Source organism: Gymnodraco acuticeps, unplaced genomic scaffold, assembly GCF_902827175.1.
Source record: "Gymnodraco acuticeps unplaced genomic scaffold, fGymAcu1.1, whole genome shotgun sequence".
Taxonomy (NCBI): domain Eukaryota; kingdom Metazoa; phylum Chordata; class Actinopteri; order Perciformes; family Bathydraconidae; genus Gymnodraco; species Gymnodraco acuticeps.
The window spans coordinates 151,892-169,320 of NW_022992269.1; the positions used below are offsets into that span (position 1 = coordinate 151,892).

A 17,429-nucleotide genomic window follows, 5' to 3' on the forward strand; every position below is an offset into this window, starting at 1 on the left:
CAGTGTCTCACACCCCATGAGTGGTGTGCAACCCAGACTTGAAAGATATTGTAATACTTGAGGGCACTTAGAGTTAACACACCCACAGTGGTGTAACATAATGGTGAGAGCAGCAGATTAAAGACGTAGGAGCAAGTTTTTGCAAGCATGAATATTTGTCAATGTTTCACCAGTAATAAGTGAGAGATGCTACCGTTTATTGTCTTAATCACTTACATCTGCACTGAACGGAGACGCATACGGGCCCGAGCATGTTGGTTCAGATTCTGTCTGAAGCTTGTAATCAATGGGTGGAATGATTTCCTGCTTCACACCCTGCCAGCTTGTTGCAACACACAAATAACACAGGAGTTAGGACTGATATTTTTTTATTTATTTATTTATTTTTTTTTTTTTTAAATAGGACATTTTAAAGAGCCACTCTACTGGAAAATGTGTTTTACATCTTGTTACAACTCTTAGATGTTGATGATGTACATGTTTTTTTCATTCATCAGGTGAAGAGGAACAGTTTTTCTGTTTAACACCTTGTTACAGACTGTATTACATTAGCTGAGGCTCTTGGCTTAGAGCAGTGGTTCTCAAACTTTTTCTGGCATTCCCCACTTTGAACAGGTGGGCCTTTTCAAGCCCCACCTGTTCCTGACTTTGGTTTCAGTTGTGTGTGTGTGAGCAGGCTTGGATTCGCCATCGGGAGATTCGGGACTTTTCCCGTTGGGCCGCTGCCGTTGGTGGGCCGCTGTCTCTTGAATAGGTGGGCCGTGGACTTTCACAGCGCCGCTGCGCCGGTACCGCATCCGCAAACACCCACCGTTGCGAGGCTCTGGCAGATCCGGTGCAGCGGTGCTGTGAAAGTCCACCGCCGTTGCGAGTCTCCGGCTGTAATAATCCACTACCGCCCGCGAGGACCCAGGTTCGATTCTGGCCTGAGATCCAATACATTTATTTTTAAAAATATTTTTTTTAAAAATCTCCCGTTCATCGCGGCTTAGAGAGAGGGTTGCGTGGGAACTATCGTGTGTGTGTCAGCTATCGTGTGTGTGTGTGTGTAAAAGCCAACGTGTTTATGATTAATTCTTTACAGGAATACAAAGTTCTTCATAGATCTAACTTTTCTCTTAGCGTACACCAGGTTTATGTATTAAATATAACACTGTACAACATTTCCTTGTTTCCTTTGCCCAAGGACCCCCCCAGAGGGTTTGAGGTCACCTACCTTAGTCTCTTTAAAATATTTTGAAAACGCTGTGACTAGTGCTATTTACCTTATTCATCATCTAATAAACCATAATGCTCTAAGGATTATTGTTCATAATCAGAATAACGTTTAATGCCAAGTAGGTTCATAACTAGAAATGTGCCTTGGTGTATACAATAAACTAATAGAAAAATTCAAATACATTTTGATGACACAATAATCGGATTCTTATTGTCTTCTTCAAGTGATGAGGTTCAATAGCTAAAAATAAAATATCAACTGAATTGACTTTGGGTTGGGAAATTGACACATGAACTGATCCACATCCCAAAAGTGGATTCTAAATTGTCCCACTATGTTCAAAGACAGGAACAGAGAGTGAATACACTATCAGTTTAAGTGTTGCATGCAATATAAACTGATCAGTAACTACTCTAACCAATAACTAGAATAACAACCAGTTCTGACTTTTTGCCAGGTGTTAAAATACCTGTCTGTGGATACATGATGTCAGAGTTAAAGCAAATATGCAGTTACGAAACTACACACTTGAGGTTGAGACAAAAATAAAGGTTAAGTTTGAAGATGGGCGTGGTCTGGGTTAGGGTGGCATCATGGCCAATGAAAGGTCTCTCTCCAACCTTTTTATAAACCTGTTTAACTAGCATGGAAAACAGTTGCATACAGTTATTTCAGACTTGTGTTGTTATTGTGTGTGCTTGTTATGCGTGTTGTGCTTCTACGGTTACACAGGTGATTGTGTTGCTGACATCAGAGCCGCCAGCTCTGCTCTGGAGCGCGGATACTGTTTCCCACGTGTCAGCTATCGTGTTTGGACGGACAGAATGACGACAATCTGGCACTGCAGGCGGCACGGCCAACACTATGTGTGTGTGTGTGTATGTATGTATGTATGTATGTATGTATGTATGTGTGTGTGTGTGCGCGTGGACATACCAGGACCGAGTGCATTCCCATGTAGATTCGGCTGACACAGACCAGCAGACACCAGCAGAGAGCCAGGATGAAGCCCAGTGAGAACGGGTACTGTGGAGGTGAAAGGAGACACTTTTTAAACACAATAAAAACCCACCTTGGAGATCAAACTGCTTAGGCAGGTTTATAACAAACAAAATGAAAAACAATTTTTACATGATTAATAGTCCATAACATGTTAGTTAAATACCATAGGAAAACAGTAAGTGGTGTATTTTTTTTTTTTTTTTAAATTGCTTTTGATTTACCATCAGTAAAAAAATGTATTTCAAAGTTACTTTCAAGCATCGATGACCCAATTCAGGTTTCCAACTTTTAAGAAAAACTCTGTTCAACAAATGTGTTAGACCCAAGCGGCAAACTCTGGGGAACAGCCGGGAAGCCAATACGGAAGTGCCACACACTGCAGTTCATACATGGGCCGCTAGGGACTGGCTGCAGAAAGGAGCAATTTCCATAGACCCCCATGTTAAAATGCCCAACTTTACAGCAGAAAAAAACATGTTACTATCTACTAGGGATGCACGATATTGGTTTTTTGAAACCGATACCGAAACCGATAACTTCCTGCTTCTCAAGACCGATAACAAAAAAAAAAATTACGCCACTAATTATTTTAACGCGATTAACGCATGTGTATTTTTTTTCCTCGGCCGCCCCGTAGTTTCAGAGCGCATCGAGTTTAAAATACCATCTACAAGCTGATGCTGACAGCCCCGCTCCTGTCGCCCGCTTGTGGCAGACCACACTTCCACGCTCACCGGCAGACACCGACTGGCCATCTGGAGGACCGGGAGGGTGTGTGTATGTGTGGCTCGAGCGAGCGAGAGAGACCTTACGTGCATTGTTGTTGTTAGCATCTGGCGCTAGCTAGCTGCGCTAACGGATATACGGAGCTGTTTAAATGAAAACAGAGGAGCAACATTTCGCCACAACTGCGCCGAGCACTTGACTTTATGCAGGAAGCCAGACAGTGGGACATTGTACGAAAAGTCAGCACACTCAGCACGGATAGTGCGCAACATGATTGCAGCGTCCAGGCAGCTCCGGTTCGAGCATATGCCTTGAGTTGCACATAGCTCCAACGCCCATACCACCGACGACATGTTTGTTTACTGTCCTGGCTTCACGAGTTAGGGAGCGCTGGATTTGTGAAGAACTCCCCTCTTCCTAAACCACTAATACCACAGTACTGGCAAAACGGGAGGAGCCGAGTGAAAAACAAGCGCCCCTCATCCCAATCCACCCACACCGCAGTATTTTTTTCTTTTTTTTTACCCAAAAAATATATTGTATATTATCGGGGCTATTAATACTGGTATCGGGTTTATCGGGATGACGTCATAATTCCTAATATCGGACCGATAGTTATCGTGCATCCCTAGTTTCTACCCATGGATGCAATAAATATTATTATCGATATAGTTAGATTCCACCTTCATGATTATGAATCTGTGAGTGAATTGTTTTCTAACACGACCCTTTTATTTATATTAGGTCTTAACGTTTTTGCATAAATTAGGCCGTGGTCACGTTGATGGACACGTACATGCCTCACTGTCAGCTAACAGCAACTTGTCCACTCTGCTAGGCTACAACCATAGAGGCTACAACGTTAGTTAGTCATAGTACTGTACTTGACCCTTTAGCTTTAGCCGTGTTCGTGGTGATTGTGCCTTTTAGGGAATATTGTTACAAATACCAGACAATTAAAATGTCGTGCTGTGCGCTTGAATATACTAACAGAACTTCCAAGAAGTCTAAAATGATAATATTATACATGTTAACCCCGTTCGCAGGTGTTTGTGTGCTTGGTAGCTTAGCTTGTTACTTATTAGCCAGCTAAGGACGTAACCCTTTATGCATACATAAACATTCAGCCTTGGGTAAGACTTTTATAGTCTATGGCTATGACGCCCATAATGCTAAACGGGAGCAAATGTTAATAGGGGACCCAATTATCCCAGTGGTGGCCACCGGAGCTAACGGAGCCGCAGGGGGCTAGCTCCAGCCGGCGTCCCGGAGCTAGCCCACTGCGGCTACGTTAGGTCCGGGCGGTGGAGTCCGTCTTTTCTCAACGTGTGAATGACAAGTAGGGATGGGAATTTGAAAGCAAATGTATATTCGAATATTCGACCCCCCAAAAAACGATTAACCGGTTAACCGAAATGTACATATCCTATACAAAAAAAATTGGGTAAAACATTTTTTTTCAGAATCTTTTTTTTACCCAATTTTTTTTCAATAATTTTTTAGAAATACATGTTCAAATAAGTATAGAAACCATGTCGAATTTGTCAAATGTATTGAACTGGTGATCACAATTTGACAGCTATAAGCCTACACTCAGCTTTCATGTGTGGAGGCGATTCACAATCAGGCCAGCTGTAGAGAAGACCCTCTCAGCTGGAACGGAGGTTGCGGGTATAGCAAGGTATAGCATGTATATATAAGTTTAATTTTGCATAGTTTGACCTCTACACCGCACTCACTAACCTGGTCGAAATATTTCCACACATTACTCCTTTTTGACGCCATGTCTGTTGTGTAGGACTCTTCTTAGAGTGTAAATAATTACCGGACTATGACTGGTAAAATATGTTGAATAGCGGCAAACCTAAATCCTCCTGTCAAAATGTCTATGCACTTTGCCGCCACACACAGTTGCCAAGCAGCGCTTATTGTTGTTTAGGCTGGCCACTCATGTGTCGCGAGTGTTGACAGGGGGCGGGGGAGCACGCTCATGAACTGTTAGCGCCGGAACCTCGCAACGGCTGCGGAGCTCATTTGCGCCACATTTGGGCCTAAAATGAGGTTTGAGTCTGCGTGATCTGCGTGTAGGGAGGGGCAGCAGCCATACCATTAGCTAGATCTAGCTAGATCTGATGGATTTGGACATAAACGCGAGTGAAGTACATAGCCGCGGGAAGTAGGGGTGCTGGGGGTGCTGCAGCACCCCCTGTTGGCGGGTGGTGTACATTTGAAAAACTGAGTGACCACCTAAATAAAAATGATTAAACTACATAAAATAGTTATGATTTTACTTAAAATAAAATTAGCTGTATACAGTAGCATATAATAGTCATAGTATATATTTGTATATATCAGGTGGCTTGAATTTATTTTCCAAATAAATAAAATCCGAGTCATCTAGGTCGTAGGTCGTGGGAGAGTGACGTAATTGACGCGACACACACACTGCAGAGTGACAACTTTCTAGAATGGCGCAAAAAAGGATTTTGGATTTTTTTCTCCAACAAACAACCCAATAAAAAGAGTGGACCACCAGCTACTCCTCAGCCCACCACCTCTACAACTAGAGTAATATGACACAGAAGAGACTGACATCTGACTTTAATGCATGTCCATAGTAACATTTTGGACAATGTGGATGTATCTGCTCTAATGAGGGTCTTCATTAGTGCCACCCCAGGCTACATTTGGAGTTTTGTGAAGCCCCAACACAAGGTAAGACGATATTTTTCCTTTAATGCTGCTGCCGCTGTGCAGTGTTTTGCCTTGTCAATCAGTTAAAATTGAATTCATAGTTTTATTAATATTGTAAATAATATTTTCTGACTATTTGTAATGTTATGTAGGTTTGTAAGACCCATAGTTAGCATGTGGGCATGTGCAGCTGTTGCTAAGGTCTATAATGGTTTATTAAAGTTAAGGCGAGACACCCCAGGTGAATAGGGTAATTTCTCCAGTTAATTACCTACAATAAGGCAATTGTTTCTTATATTACAAGTTTTCTGAATATGCAAATGTGCCATTATCTCATTAAATTTGCGCATAGTTTAACACATTTCAGGAACCGAAATCTGAACTTTGGATAAAGCCAGGTTCAAAATTCTCGTTTCATTTTGTAGTCATATTAGCATCTAAGGCTTTTACTGAAGGGATTTTGGATATCTCTTTTTATCACTCCATAAATCAGAAAATACTGTCAACAGCCCTAAAATATCAATTTTCGCCATGTTTCTAGGTATAACATCTTATATAATTCAGGCTATGAATGATATATGAACAAACCCTTCTGTAAAAGCCTTCATAATATTGATAAGAATATAACTGGAAGGTTTGGTGTATGTAAGTGCAACTGAAGTGGACATTTCGAACTCAGAGTAGGAGAAAAAACTCATTTTGAGAAAACGACCTTTAAAGATTGCAGTGAGGCGCTAGCTAAACCCTCCTGTTCTTTGGATGACAGCTTGCGCATCGACGCACTCCGTGAAGGTATTTCATGTTCGGGGTCATTTGTTTTTTGTATAACCTTGCTTCGTGCAAGTGACAATTGTTGTCGTCTTCTCTGTGAACGTTTTTTTCGCCGTTCTTTTGCCATTTTGAGATTTAAATTTCTAGCGGAAAGCTAACCAGGAAGTGTTTTAGCACATCACGTGACGCATCTGAACGAATCACGTTGTCAGAAGTTGACACCAGCCAATGAGATTTTGTTTCTTGGTTTAAGAGCCTTTTGTACTTTCACGATTGGTTGCTGATACAAAGGAAATGACCATATTTGGATCCGATGAGATTGTGCAGGAGAGACGGAGCTTTCCAACGATGACATTGTGCAAACAGCGGTCGCAGTACTTTATAATGCTAACTTTTGGTGAATTTAGGAGAAATATACAGACGCAAATAGACCAACTATAGTAAAATGAACACTTAAATGTGTATTTTGTACGTTTTCTTTCCAAAAGCCTGAAAGAAAACATGTTATGGAATCAAAATAGCACAACATCTCAAAATTGACCAGTGCATGAAAAACTATGTTTTTGCCTGCCGTGTCTCGCCTTTAACAAACAATGTATGCGGCTCGTATCGCTGACAACTGGGCCCGGCCCGGCACCGCCTTTTTTTTTTTTTTTTAAGCGGCTCCCTCCCCACTTTTGGCAGCACCCCCTGAGCAAAATGACTTCCCGCGGCTATGGTGAAGTATAACCGGACACGAGAGAGAGAGAGAGATCAGCACCTGCAGCTCTGCCCGCTGTGAGGGACCGGTGAGCGGAGCAAAACACACCTTTAGACGTCACCTAACACATTTAGCTATGGCACAGTCGTGTATATATATATATACATTGAATTATTCAATTTGATAATATGTAATCAACTTAGGCATCACTCCCAAAAATTTTTTTATTAAAAAATAAAAAAAATAAAAATATTCATGACTCATACATGAATAATTATTCGAACACCTGAATCATTTCGAATATTCGATTAATCGTTCCCATCCCAGCATTAAGAATAACAAAATATAGCTAATTCTCTTGCAGATTGTCTCATTTGATTATGAATGTAACGTTTATATAGGGGAATTACACTGTTAGCAGTAACTTGGTATGCATGTATTTCATGTTAGCTTAGCTTCTTAGCCTGAGCTAGCTCTGTTTACTTCCAGTTCGGAGGCAGCAGGTCCCGCCTCGGCTCCGCCTCTTTGCCCTTATTTGGAAAAGGCGGGATTAGACTCTGACGTCACAGTCGAGCCGTTAGTGGCCGACTCCGCCTACTAAGGGCTTCACGGCAACTCTGCAGAATCCTATGGGTGACGTCACGGACACTACGTCCATTTATATATACAGTCTATGGTTAGACCTCAAGGATTCACACCAAGGCTCTAACTAGATTATGTTCATAACAGAAACATTTTTACATTTCTGCCTCAATGTATTATTTTGTCAGTAGTCGGCTTGTGATAACGTCTCGCAGCTTTGGGTGACTTTCATGCTTTCTCTGTTCGACAGTCCAAAACCAGAAGATATCATCTTTCAGGCTCTCAAAACACTTACAATTGGAATTAAGGCCTGAATAATTATACAAATATTATTCACAAAATCAAAATAGTTTCCTGATAATAAAAATGATCTATCCATGGACTAATCGGTTTATTAATTTATGGTCACGGACTAAAATAAAGCTGGATATGAGCACCAGCATGCAGGTTTGCCGTATAAATGCAGCCAGAAAGAAAAAAAGAAAACGAGTGACAGTTGAGGGAGAACGAGACGACAGATGAAAGCTGCTGAGGTTTGCAAACTTGTTAAAAGCCTTTTGTTCTCCTCATTGTTGCTGAGAGAGCTCAGATTTCCTCACACACCAGAATGACAAATCCCAAAGCAACACTGGGACTCCCACACCTCCAGCCTTCAGGGGAAATGACTCATCAGATGAATGGAGCTGGGTGCTTATTGAATAGGATAAGGAACTCAAGAGTACTAACAGCTAGTAGCTGCAAATACGGATAATATTTAAGACTTCATATGTTCCATAAACACATAAGACAAAATAATTGGTGAAATGTAATAATGCATTGATCAAGAAAGCATTAACTCAGTATTAAATGGTTTACTGAAAATTACAAATCATATTCCTTTTAAACCTACATTGTGTCAAATAATTGAAATCCTATAATATTAGATAGATTTTACTTTGTGACAAATAAATAACAAGAGCTTAATTATCATATTCTCTCAAATAATGTAGCAGTTACATTTCACCTATTTTATATCAAAACTCTGCAAGTAAGATGATAAACTCACAGTGCCTCCAATGTGTTATTGTCTAGTTACAGTAAGAAGATTCCTCTGAGACCCTCTCTACAGCTGTCTCTCTAAACACCAGGCGTCCATTCAAAGCGTCAATTATAAACTGAGGCCTGTTTCCAAAATGAGGTCATGTCAGAGGAAGGTATTGGCAGAGAAACAGCCGTCTTTAAGTCTGTGAAATAGCTGTAAAGCTATGTTGGACGCAGCCAGCTGGTTGTTGTTGTTGTTGTTTTTCGTGTGGTTGTGGTTTGCTGCACTATGCTTATTGACTGTATTGACTCCCGGGGTGCGCTGTGTTTGGCGTTCAACACTGGCAAGATGTCAATTTGTTGGGGTTACGCACAAACCTTAAGTTGTGAGTATACGTCTTGTGTTGAAAGTCCCTAATAACTTTATTTATTTATAAGATATGTTTAATTTGAGTGATACATATTGATTTAGAATAGAAATGTGACAGTCCTACTACGTTATAAGGAAAAGTACCCTTTTCATGTAAATGTAGAGAAATATTACTAGCATAAATGTAATTGAATAGTCAAAAGTATAAGTAATAATTATGCAGAAGGCCTCTTCTAAACTGTCAAGCAAAAGTGCCTCACTCTTCGGTAACGCAACTCCTTTTGAATGCAACAGAAGAGATTTGAGTTTGATACTCCCCATTGAAAAACACATTGTAAACCTCGTGTTTGGAGTTAGGAAACGCTATACTGTTATGGTCATTGCGTTCAGGAAAAATATGTAATGTTCCCACCTAATGTTCCCGCTCAAGGGAGGAAGTCTCACACAAAGCCTGTTTACCATAATGTTAACTGCTCTGGATCTACTGGAGGACATCACGAGGATTTATAATCCTTTTCCGTCCAGTAACTCTTATAATCTCGTATCTCTTTTTCATATTTGTCCCATTTTTATGCTGATCTAATCTGCTCTCCATCCTCTCCTCTTATCTCCATCTCTTTGTCCTTTAATGTAGTTTTTCTTTCTTCCTCACTTTTCTGTCTTAATCCCCTCTTCTCTCCATCTCTTGTAATTTGCGCTGTGTGGGACGAATAAAGATATTCTGATTCTGACTATTGTCTCATTTCTTCTAATCTCTACTGTCTTCTCCTTGAACTGCTCTTTTCTGTTGTGTCCCTCGTTGCTGCCTTTAATTTCCATCTTACTAGTTTATTCCATAGAGAGGGACATCTGGCTCTTGTTACTGTATGAGCTGGAGGAGGGTGGTGCGATGGGAGGAGGACCAAATCCAAATCCAAACATTCCTGCTCTGCTGAGACAAGTCAGCTGAGCGGCGATACAGCAGCTTACAGAACAGCTACGGCAAGCAGGAGGGGAGTTAAGGACAAACCCAGCAATCTGCAATCAATTACTCTTGGTTCAAGTTAGCAATTTTGTGATATGGATGCCCGAAATACTTTGCACATTACATTACATTTAGCTGACGCTTTTATCCAAAGCACAGATAATCTATTATATTCCTTGGTAAACTAAACCCCAGAAATACAGGGAAACATCACCTCCATCCTCTGACATGTTAGTACCAAACGCCATGTGTTGGCATGGAGTTCAAATGTGCTCAAGACAAGGTGGAGATTGATAGTATGCAACAGCTAGTAAGAGCAGTAGAAAATACTTCTAATACCTAATGTTCACCAAGTGGCATTGTCTAACATTGACTAAATCACTTGGCGATTTCTTTCCATGGGAACCACGCTAGAACTTTGGGTGATTTCTGGATAAATAAGAAGCCATTGATGAATCCGACAATAATTCCTATATAAGCTTCATAATGATTCATGAACAAGCTTAGTCAAGTCTGTCTGCTGGTGTGCACTGCCAAACACAAACGTCTTCTCAGGTTCTTCAGCTAAGTAAGACAGTGGGAAAGTGACGTCAACGACGACAAACAAATTGGACAACAACACCTTATAGAGTGTAGGGATCGTTAAGGTTTTAACGGTACTACTACTTTTATCGATACCGCTTATCGGTCCGGTCTTTTAACGGTACTTTTATCGGTTCTTTTGGAGGAAAAAAATAAGATAAACTAACTAAACAAATTGTGAACAAAATTAACATTGCTTTTTATTTAAATTAAATACATAATATTTCACATCAAAAGAAACAACGTTTTAACAAATCGTATTAAATAACCTGATGACAGAACTGTAAACAGAATAGCTGAAACTTTAACAAAATAAATAACTCAGTTACCTCTAATCATTAACCCATGTTAGTATAATTTAGTTAACTCTTTGTGTTGCTGCTAGCATACATAACACCTGACGTGGAAACGTTACTCGTGGATGGGGCTGCAGAGCTGCTAGAAAGACGGTCGAACCCGGTGCATTTCTCCGTCTGAATGTGGTGCACTTTTGCAAGATGTTTAGACAAATTGCTCGTGTTACCGCCCTTACATGCTAAACTCTTATTGCACTTTAGGCAACGAGTATTGAGACGGGTAAAGTTTAACCACACCTCGGAGCGCGTTCTCTCCGCCATCTCCTCCGTGTGTGTGTGTGTGTTGCTGCATCTAGCAGAGCGTGTGTGTAAACTGCCCCGCCCCCTCGCAAGCAGGCGGGGGAGAGAGATCAAAAATACTAAAAATAATCAGACGCATTTTGCAGTCTTTTTGCGTATTAGAAACGGAGTTGGCGACACTAAAACTGCAATATAATGTTTGTGTAGCAATAATACACATGACATATATTTTGTACATGCCTCCAGTACCGATAAAAAGACCGCTAACGTCAGAGCTTAACGGTACCACGGTCTTTAATAATTCAGCCCCGGGGCCCGTTTAATACCGGGGCTCGGTACCCATCCCTAATAAAGGGCCACAGTGACGCGTCCTAAAACCCGGAAGTAAACTCCTTCCGGTTCCTTCGACAAAAAAGCAACGCAATTTCTCCATAGGATTTTGGAAAATAGCTCGAAATAAGGTCTGTGGTTGACACACATTGAAGAGACAGATCACGTTTTGTTCAGCCGGATAATATCCACATGTCTACCCTACTTTTATAATTTTGAATCATAAATCTATCGATTCGATTTATGATTAGAAAATTATAAAAAAAATATATATATATATATATATATTTCGAGCTATTTTCCAAAATCCTATGGAGAAATTGCATTGGTTTTTGTCGAAGGAACCGGAAGTGGTAAAATGCTAACTTACTTCCGGGTTTTAGGATGCGTCACTGTGGCACTCTATAAAGAAGGAAGATTATGGGGAAAAAAATGAATGTCAATGTTCTTCACAGTACATTTGAACCATTGAAATTATAATGTTTAAGTCTCGTCAATGTAAGAAAAACACAAAGCTAGAATTTGTTTAGTAGGCTTTTATTTTTGTTAAAAACTATGAACTGATGTGTGGTCCAAAACTATACGTATTGGACTATCAACCAATATGTAATCAGTGTTGGCACTTTAAAGGAACAATCTGTGAAATTATTCGCAAAGAAGACCAAGTACACAAATCATGAGAAAAACCCAGACGTTCAGTTCTGTCAGTGTTCGTTGAGGTAATCGTCATATTGTAGGTCATATTTTCTTAATTCTAGTGAGGGTAAAGCTAAACATGTGAGAGTAAATGCGTCAGGCTGTTACTGATGTTCCACACAATAAGGTCAGCAGTTTGAATGGTCAGACTTTGAATATAGATTGTTTGGTGTTCAACAATGACATGAACAGATTATTTGGAGTTTAGCTCAAATGTCATACACGGTGTCTGACGAGTAGAGAAAGAGCTGTTGGCAGAAAGGAGAGATATACAGACACTATTTCAGTCTTATCTTGAATCCCCACACTTGGAGGTCAGAGTTTGACTCTCTTATCTCCTGCTATGGCAGACACATGGGGAGGCAGAGGGTCGTAAATCAATCTCACCCTTACTCTCGCCTGGTGTGATTCAAACTATACAATACATGGATCACCCACAGTTTTCCTTTTAAAACTGTGGGCTTTCCCCCCCCAACACAATAGAATAATTACTGCTGAAAGCCATGCATTTGAGAGAGTATGACAGAGCATTATAGGAATACATGTTTAGAATTACTGTTTTGTATGCTGTTGTGACAAATATACTAATTCTAATCAATTTGTTTGTCTGTATAAGTGTTCATTAACATTTCCCAGAGCACAAGATGACGGATTCAAGTATTTCATTTGTCTAATAAACTCAATGTTGTATTTATAATGATAAATAGAAAAAAAGATGATATTTAAGTGGGTGAAACTAGCAAATATATGGTGTGTTTTTCTCAAAAATGACTCAAACTATATTTAATGATTCATTTCCTGCCATAACGATAAATCAACTTAATGTTCCATAAATCTGACATAAAGTTTGAGGTGCGTGATAAGCATCCACGAATAGTTTTCCTCGTCCTTCAGTTCTATGAAAGTCAAATGGGCTTCCTGCAGTTTGTTGAACGTGTCCTCACAGTGGATGCACAGTGAGACAATGGAGGTGAACTAAACAGACTTTCTGTTGGCTTGTACAGACAATGGAGTGTTGTCCCTCCTGAGTGAATAGGAGGAGATTAAGAAAAGAACAACAGAGAAGGGCCTGTTAAAACAAAAAACTCCTGACTGTGTGTTGTTTCAATGCTTTGGGAAATTTCAATAAGGTTTTATGAACCTGGCCAAAGTTGAGGAAGAGGTGAACGTTTGTTTTAATTTGTAGCCACACATGTTAGAAGGATAAGCATTACTTTCTGAGCTGTTAACATGCTTAATGCCACCACAACATTCAGGCAAAATGGCATCAACATTTGGCTAAATAATATTTGTTCTCCTATAAAATGTCAGAAAGTAGTAAACAATATCCACCACGACAACCCAAATGGCTTGATTGACTGACAAAAACTACAAAATATAATTAGTGTGCTTTTTAAATATCAATCCAAGTACAATGTGTATGTATACTCATATCCATAATGCAACAGGCACATTATATCTGTACATAATAGTTCAATGTTGTTGTCTTTGTTTTTACCTTTATGTCTATTTATGATCTTATTCTATAATAAAAACACTAAGTATTTACATTTGAGAAGCTAGGACCAATTAACGTTAAAACAAAAAATCTAAAATATGACTTGATTAATTTACTTTATAATTAAAATTGTTAAAATCTCTGTTTATCCGGTCTCTACATTTGTTTACATAAAAACATGCTTTCCTTCTTTGTAATTAGCATTTTGGCGTCATAGTTTGGCTTTTAGTCTCGTTGTACCAACAATGAGCTTGATGTCGCTGTTCTACAAGCATTTAAGACTAGGGATGCACGATATTGGTTTTTTGAAACCGATACCGATAACTTCCTGCTTCTCAAGACCGATACCGATAATAATATAATATATATTAAATGTACCTGTAGTTTTTGCACACCTGGTGGTAAAAAAAAGACTAGTAGTGAGCAAATGACATGAGCATTACTACTATGAACAAAACAAAGCCAAGAACAGTTTTGACTCTCGTCAAGCGCCATCATTTCTATAATGAAGTTAGAGATCGTTTTAGCCCTGGGGTCGTCTCTGGCAAACTTCTTGCCTTTTTCAAAAGCCTCGTCGATAGGTAAAAGCCCCGGTGCCTTTGCAGCTGGCTTTGGATTCGCCGCTAGTTTAGCAGCGCAGGCGTCTTCGTACGCTTTTAACACACCATCGTAGCGATGGCGATGTTTCAGGTGACAAATCAGGTTGGAAGTATTATAGCTCGTTGCCTTTTTCCCTCCTCGTGGAACTTCTGCATTGCATTTGTTAATACAAATAGCAAGCGAACTATCTAACTCTGAAACTTTGAAATAGTCCCATACTACCGGCGACATGTTTGTTTACTGTCCTGGCTTCACGGCCGCACACCATTTACGTCACAGCCAGGCATGAGTTAGGGAGCGCTGGATTTGTGAAGAACTCCCCTCTTCCTAAACCACTAATACCACAGTACTGGCAAAACGGGAGGAGCCGAGTGAAAAACAAGCGCCCCTCATCCCAATCCACCCACACCGCAGTATTTTTTCTTTTTTTTTACCCAAAAAATATATTGTATATTATCGGGGTTATTAATACTGTTATCGGGTTTATCGGGATGACGTCATAATTCCTAATATCGGACCGATAATTATCGGGCCGATAATTATCGTGCACCACTATTTAAGACTCAATAAGAGTCAACAAATATGTTCACATCTGAGCAGCCGCCAAGGCCATTACCTCCTGTCACTGTATCCGCTCGGCCGACCACACATTAATTCTTAATGATGTGATTCAGAGGGCAAGCTCTCAGTGATCCTGTATCACGAGTTGCCACCAGATGTGTTCTTGTGTTGTTGTAGCATTGCAGGGGGTCCATTTGTACAAGTTGAACACGAGTTTTGAGCTCAAATTACCAAATTAAATTACTGTGTCCTTAAGCAAGGCAGTGAGGAAACGCAATTTCCTTCTAGCAATGTGGGGAGTATAGAGTGGTGCAGGGATGATGTATTTACCCAGAAATAAGCTGCGCATGGGTTCCCTCGACAACAAAGCAATGGGATTTCTCTATAAGATTTTGGAAAATAGCTCGAAATAAGCTCTGTGGAAAACGAACCTGTTTGAGCAGCACGTTTTGTTCAGCCGGATAATATCCACATGTCTACCCTACTTTTATAATCATAAATCTAATCGCCAGAAGCAAAATGCTAACTTTATGCTATAACCGAACTACAGCCGAGTGCAGCAGGGTTGCACAATTTCAACGTCACGCCAACTTAAGATCGATATTCAAACATACAGATTCAAAATTGTACAAGTTGAAGCGTTTGTTTTAACAGTTTGCAGGAGGCAGGTATTTGCTTTCAAGCAGAACAGGGCAAACAAACTTAGCGGGAGTGTTTACGTGTTCGGTGTAATGACGTACAACGTCCTCGACAACTTCTGTCGTCCTATTCAGCCACACAACAACCATCGTTTTTCAGACACGTAAACTCTTCAAAAATCACCAGTGGGGTCACTGCTGATGTATTTAATGTTGTAGAACAAAACGTGATCCGTCTCTTAAAATGTGTGTCAACCACAGACTTTATTTCGAGCTATTTTCCAACATCCTATGGAGAAGTCCCATTGACTCTGAGACGAGGGAACCGGTAGTGGTAAAATGCTAACTCACTTCCGGATTTAAATGACTAAGAGACTAATATGCTGAATTTTTGTGTTGTATTTCGTTTAAATGTGGTTAATACAACAATTTAAATGTGGGTTATGTTTACAAAATATTTTTGTTTTCCAGATTGCCAGTTACTGGTAAAACTGTTTTAGAGATGTTGTTTCAATTGTATTTACTTTTGGAGACTGTAGTTAGATGCTTTTGAAATAAATATGTGCCAAGTGGTGTTTGTACTTTTCATTATATCCTCTTTTGTCTTGACTAAACTCTTTAATCTGTGACCTAACTATATATTTAGAGGGATATTTCTAAAAAACGTTTTGTCTGTTGTGTATTTCTAGAACAGTGCCAATGGGACAATTTAGTTATTGTGTTTTTATGCAAGTATGATTAAGGTACTAGCCTCTTCTGCTGCTCTATCATTGAACTACACTTACTGACGAAGTGTGACTGTGTAGAGATGATTGCAGTATTTATGTCGCTCGTGTTTCTGTATATGCAAATAAAGAGAAATGGTGAAACATCACATGAGGAACTTTCGCCAAATTTCTTCTTTGGAAGAATCAGTTCCTATACACTTCCCCTTCTCTGCTGCAGACGCCCTTCACATTTGACACATTATATAACTCTTTACACACATCAAAAATTGATTTACTGTACCTCCCACCGGCAGTAGGTCATGAAGAACAGGGAGAAGGGGATGGCAGTGCCCGACATGGCGTGTGTGGACGGCATGCTGTACTCAGAGTTGTAAAACATCTCCACCTTGACCACAGGTGGTGAGGCGGGTCGGGACCAGCCGATCACATCCTTGGTGCACTGACCCAGGTACATGACCCAGACCCACACCATGATCAGCCTCCTGCTCACTAAGGCGTCCATGTTCCACATAACGAAGGGGAAGAAGATGATGTAGAACAGCTCGTTACCCATCTCGGTTGCGAAGGTGAACATGTAGTACAGGAACCGGTTCCCGATGAGGAACTCCTGACCCACGTCGCCTGTTAGAGAGTTTTTACGGAGGGGTTTTACCGTGCTGCTAGATAGGGGGTCGTCACTATCTTTCCCCGTCTCCCTCTCTTCGTTTGCCGCTGAAAATACATGCTGTGCAGCGCTGTGACTTATGGTTGTAGCGCATTGGAGACTACGACCGTTATTGCAGACAGCAACCGTTTCTCCCCCGGAGTCTGTTGCAGACACAGATGCTCCATTCTGGGCAGGATTTTCACTTTCCTCCCCTCTGTTTTTCACCCTCTTCCGAACACCCAGTCCTGCTGTTTCTCCTTCCCCAGCTCCTCCGAAACCGGCCATGTTTTCACTCTCATTTCCCCCAGTGATGGGACGATGGCAAGCCCCGTTGTTGTGCGACTGAGTCCGGTCTGCTTCCTTGCTAGAGACGGTCTTCGAAAACGTCCCGTGTACCCCACAAAAGCGCTGAAATCGAGCGACAAGATGGGGGTCTTGGAGATAATAGTACAGCTCTACAAAACGATTACTTTTCTCCATGTTTACTCCCAATTACTCGCCCCCAG

The 17,429-nt window shown here is 40.6% G+C and overlaps 1 protein-coding gene across 1 annotated transcript in view; it reads right to left on the reverse strand.

The window, feature by feature from the left end:
- The window catches only part of sgpp1 (sphingosine-1-phosphate phosphatase 1), a 30,511-nt gene extending 13,108 nt beyond the window's left edge, over positions 1-17,403 (reverse strand). Inside the window, exons 1-2 of the mRNA XM_034207259.1 lie at positions 16,558-17,403; positions 2,156-2,245 (exon numbers count right to left, since the gene is read on the reverse strand). Of these exons, the coding sequence (XP_034063150.1) occupies positions 2,156-2,245; positions 16,558-17,403 (936 nt within the window). The remainder of the gene's footprint in view (positions 1-2,155; positions 2,246-16,557) is intronic.
- Between the last annotated feature and the right edge of the window lie 26 nt (positions 17,404-17,429).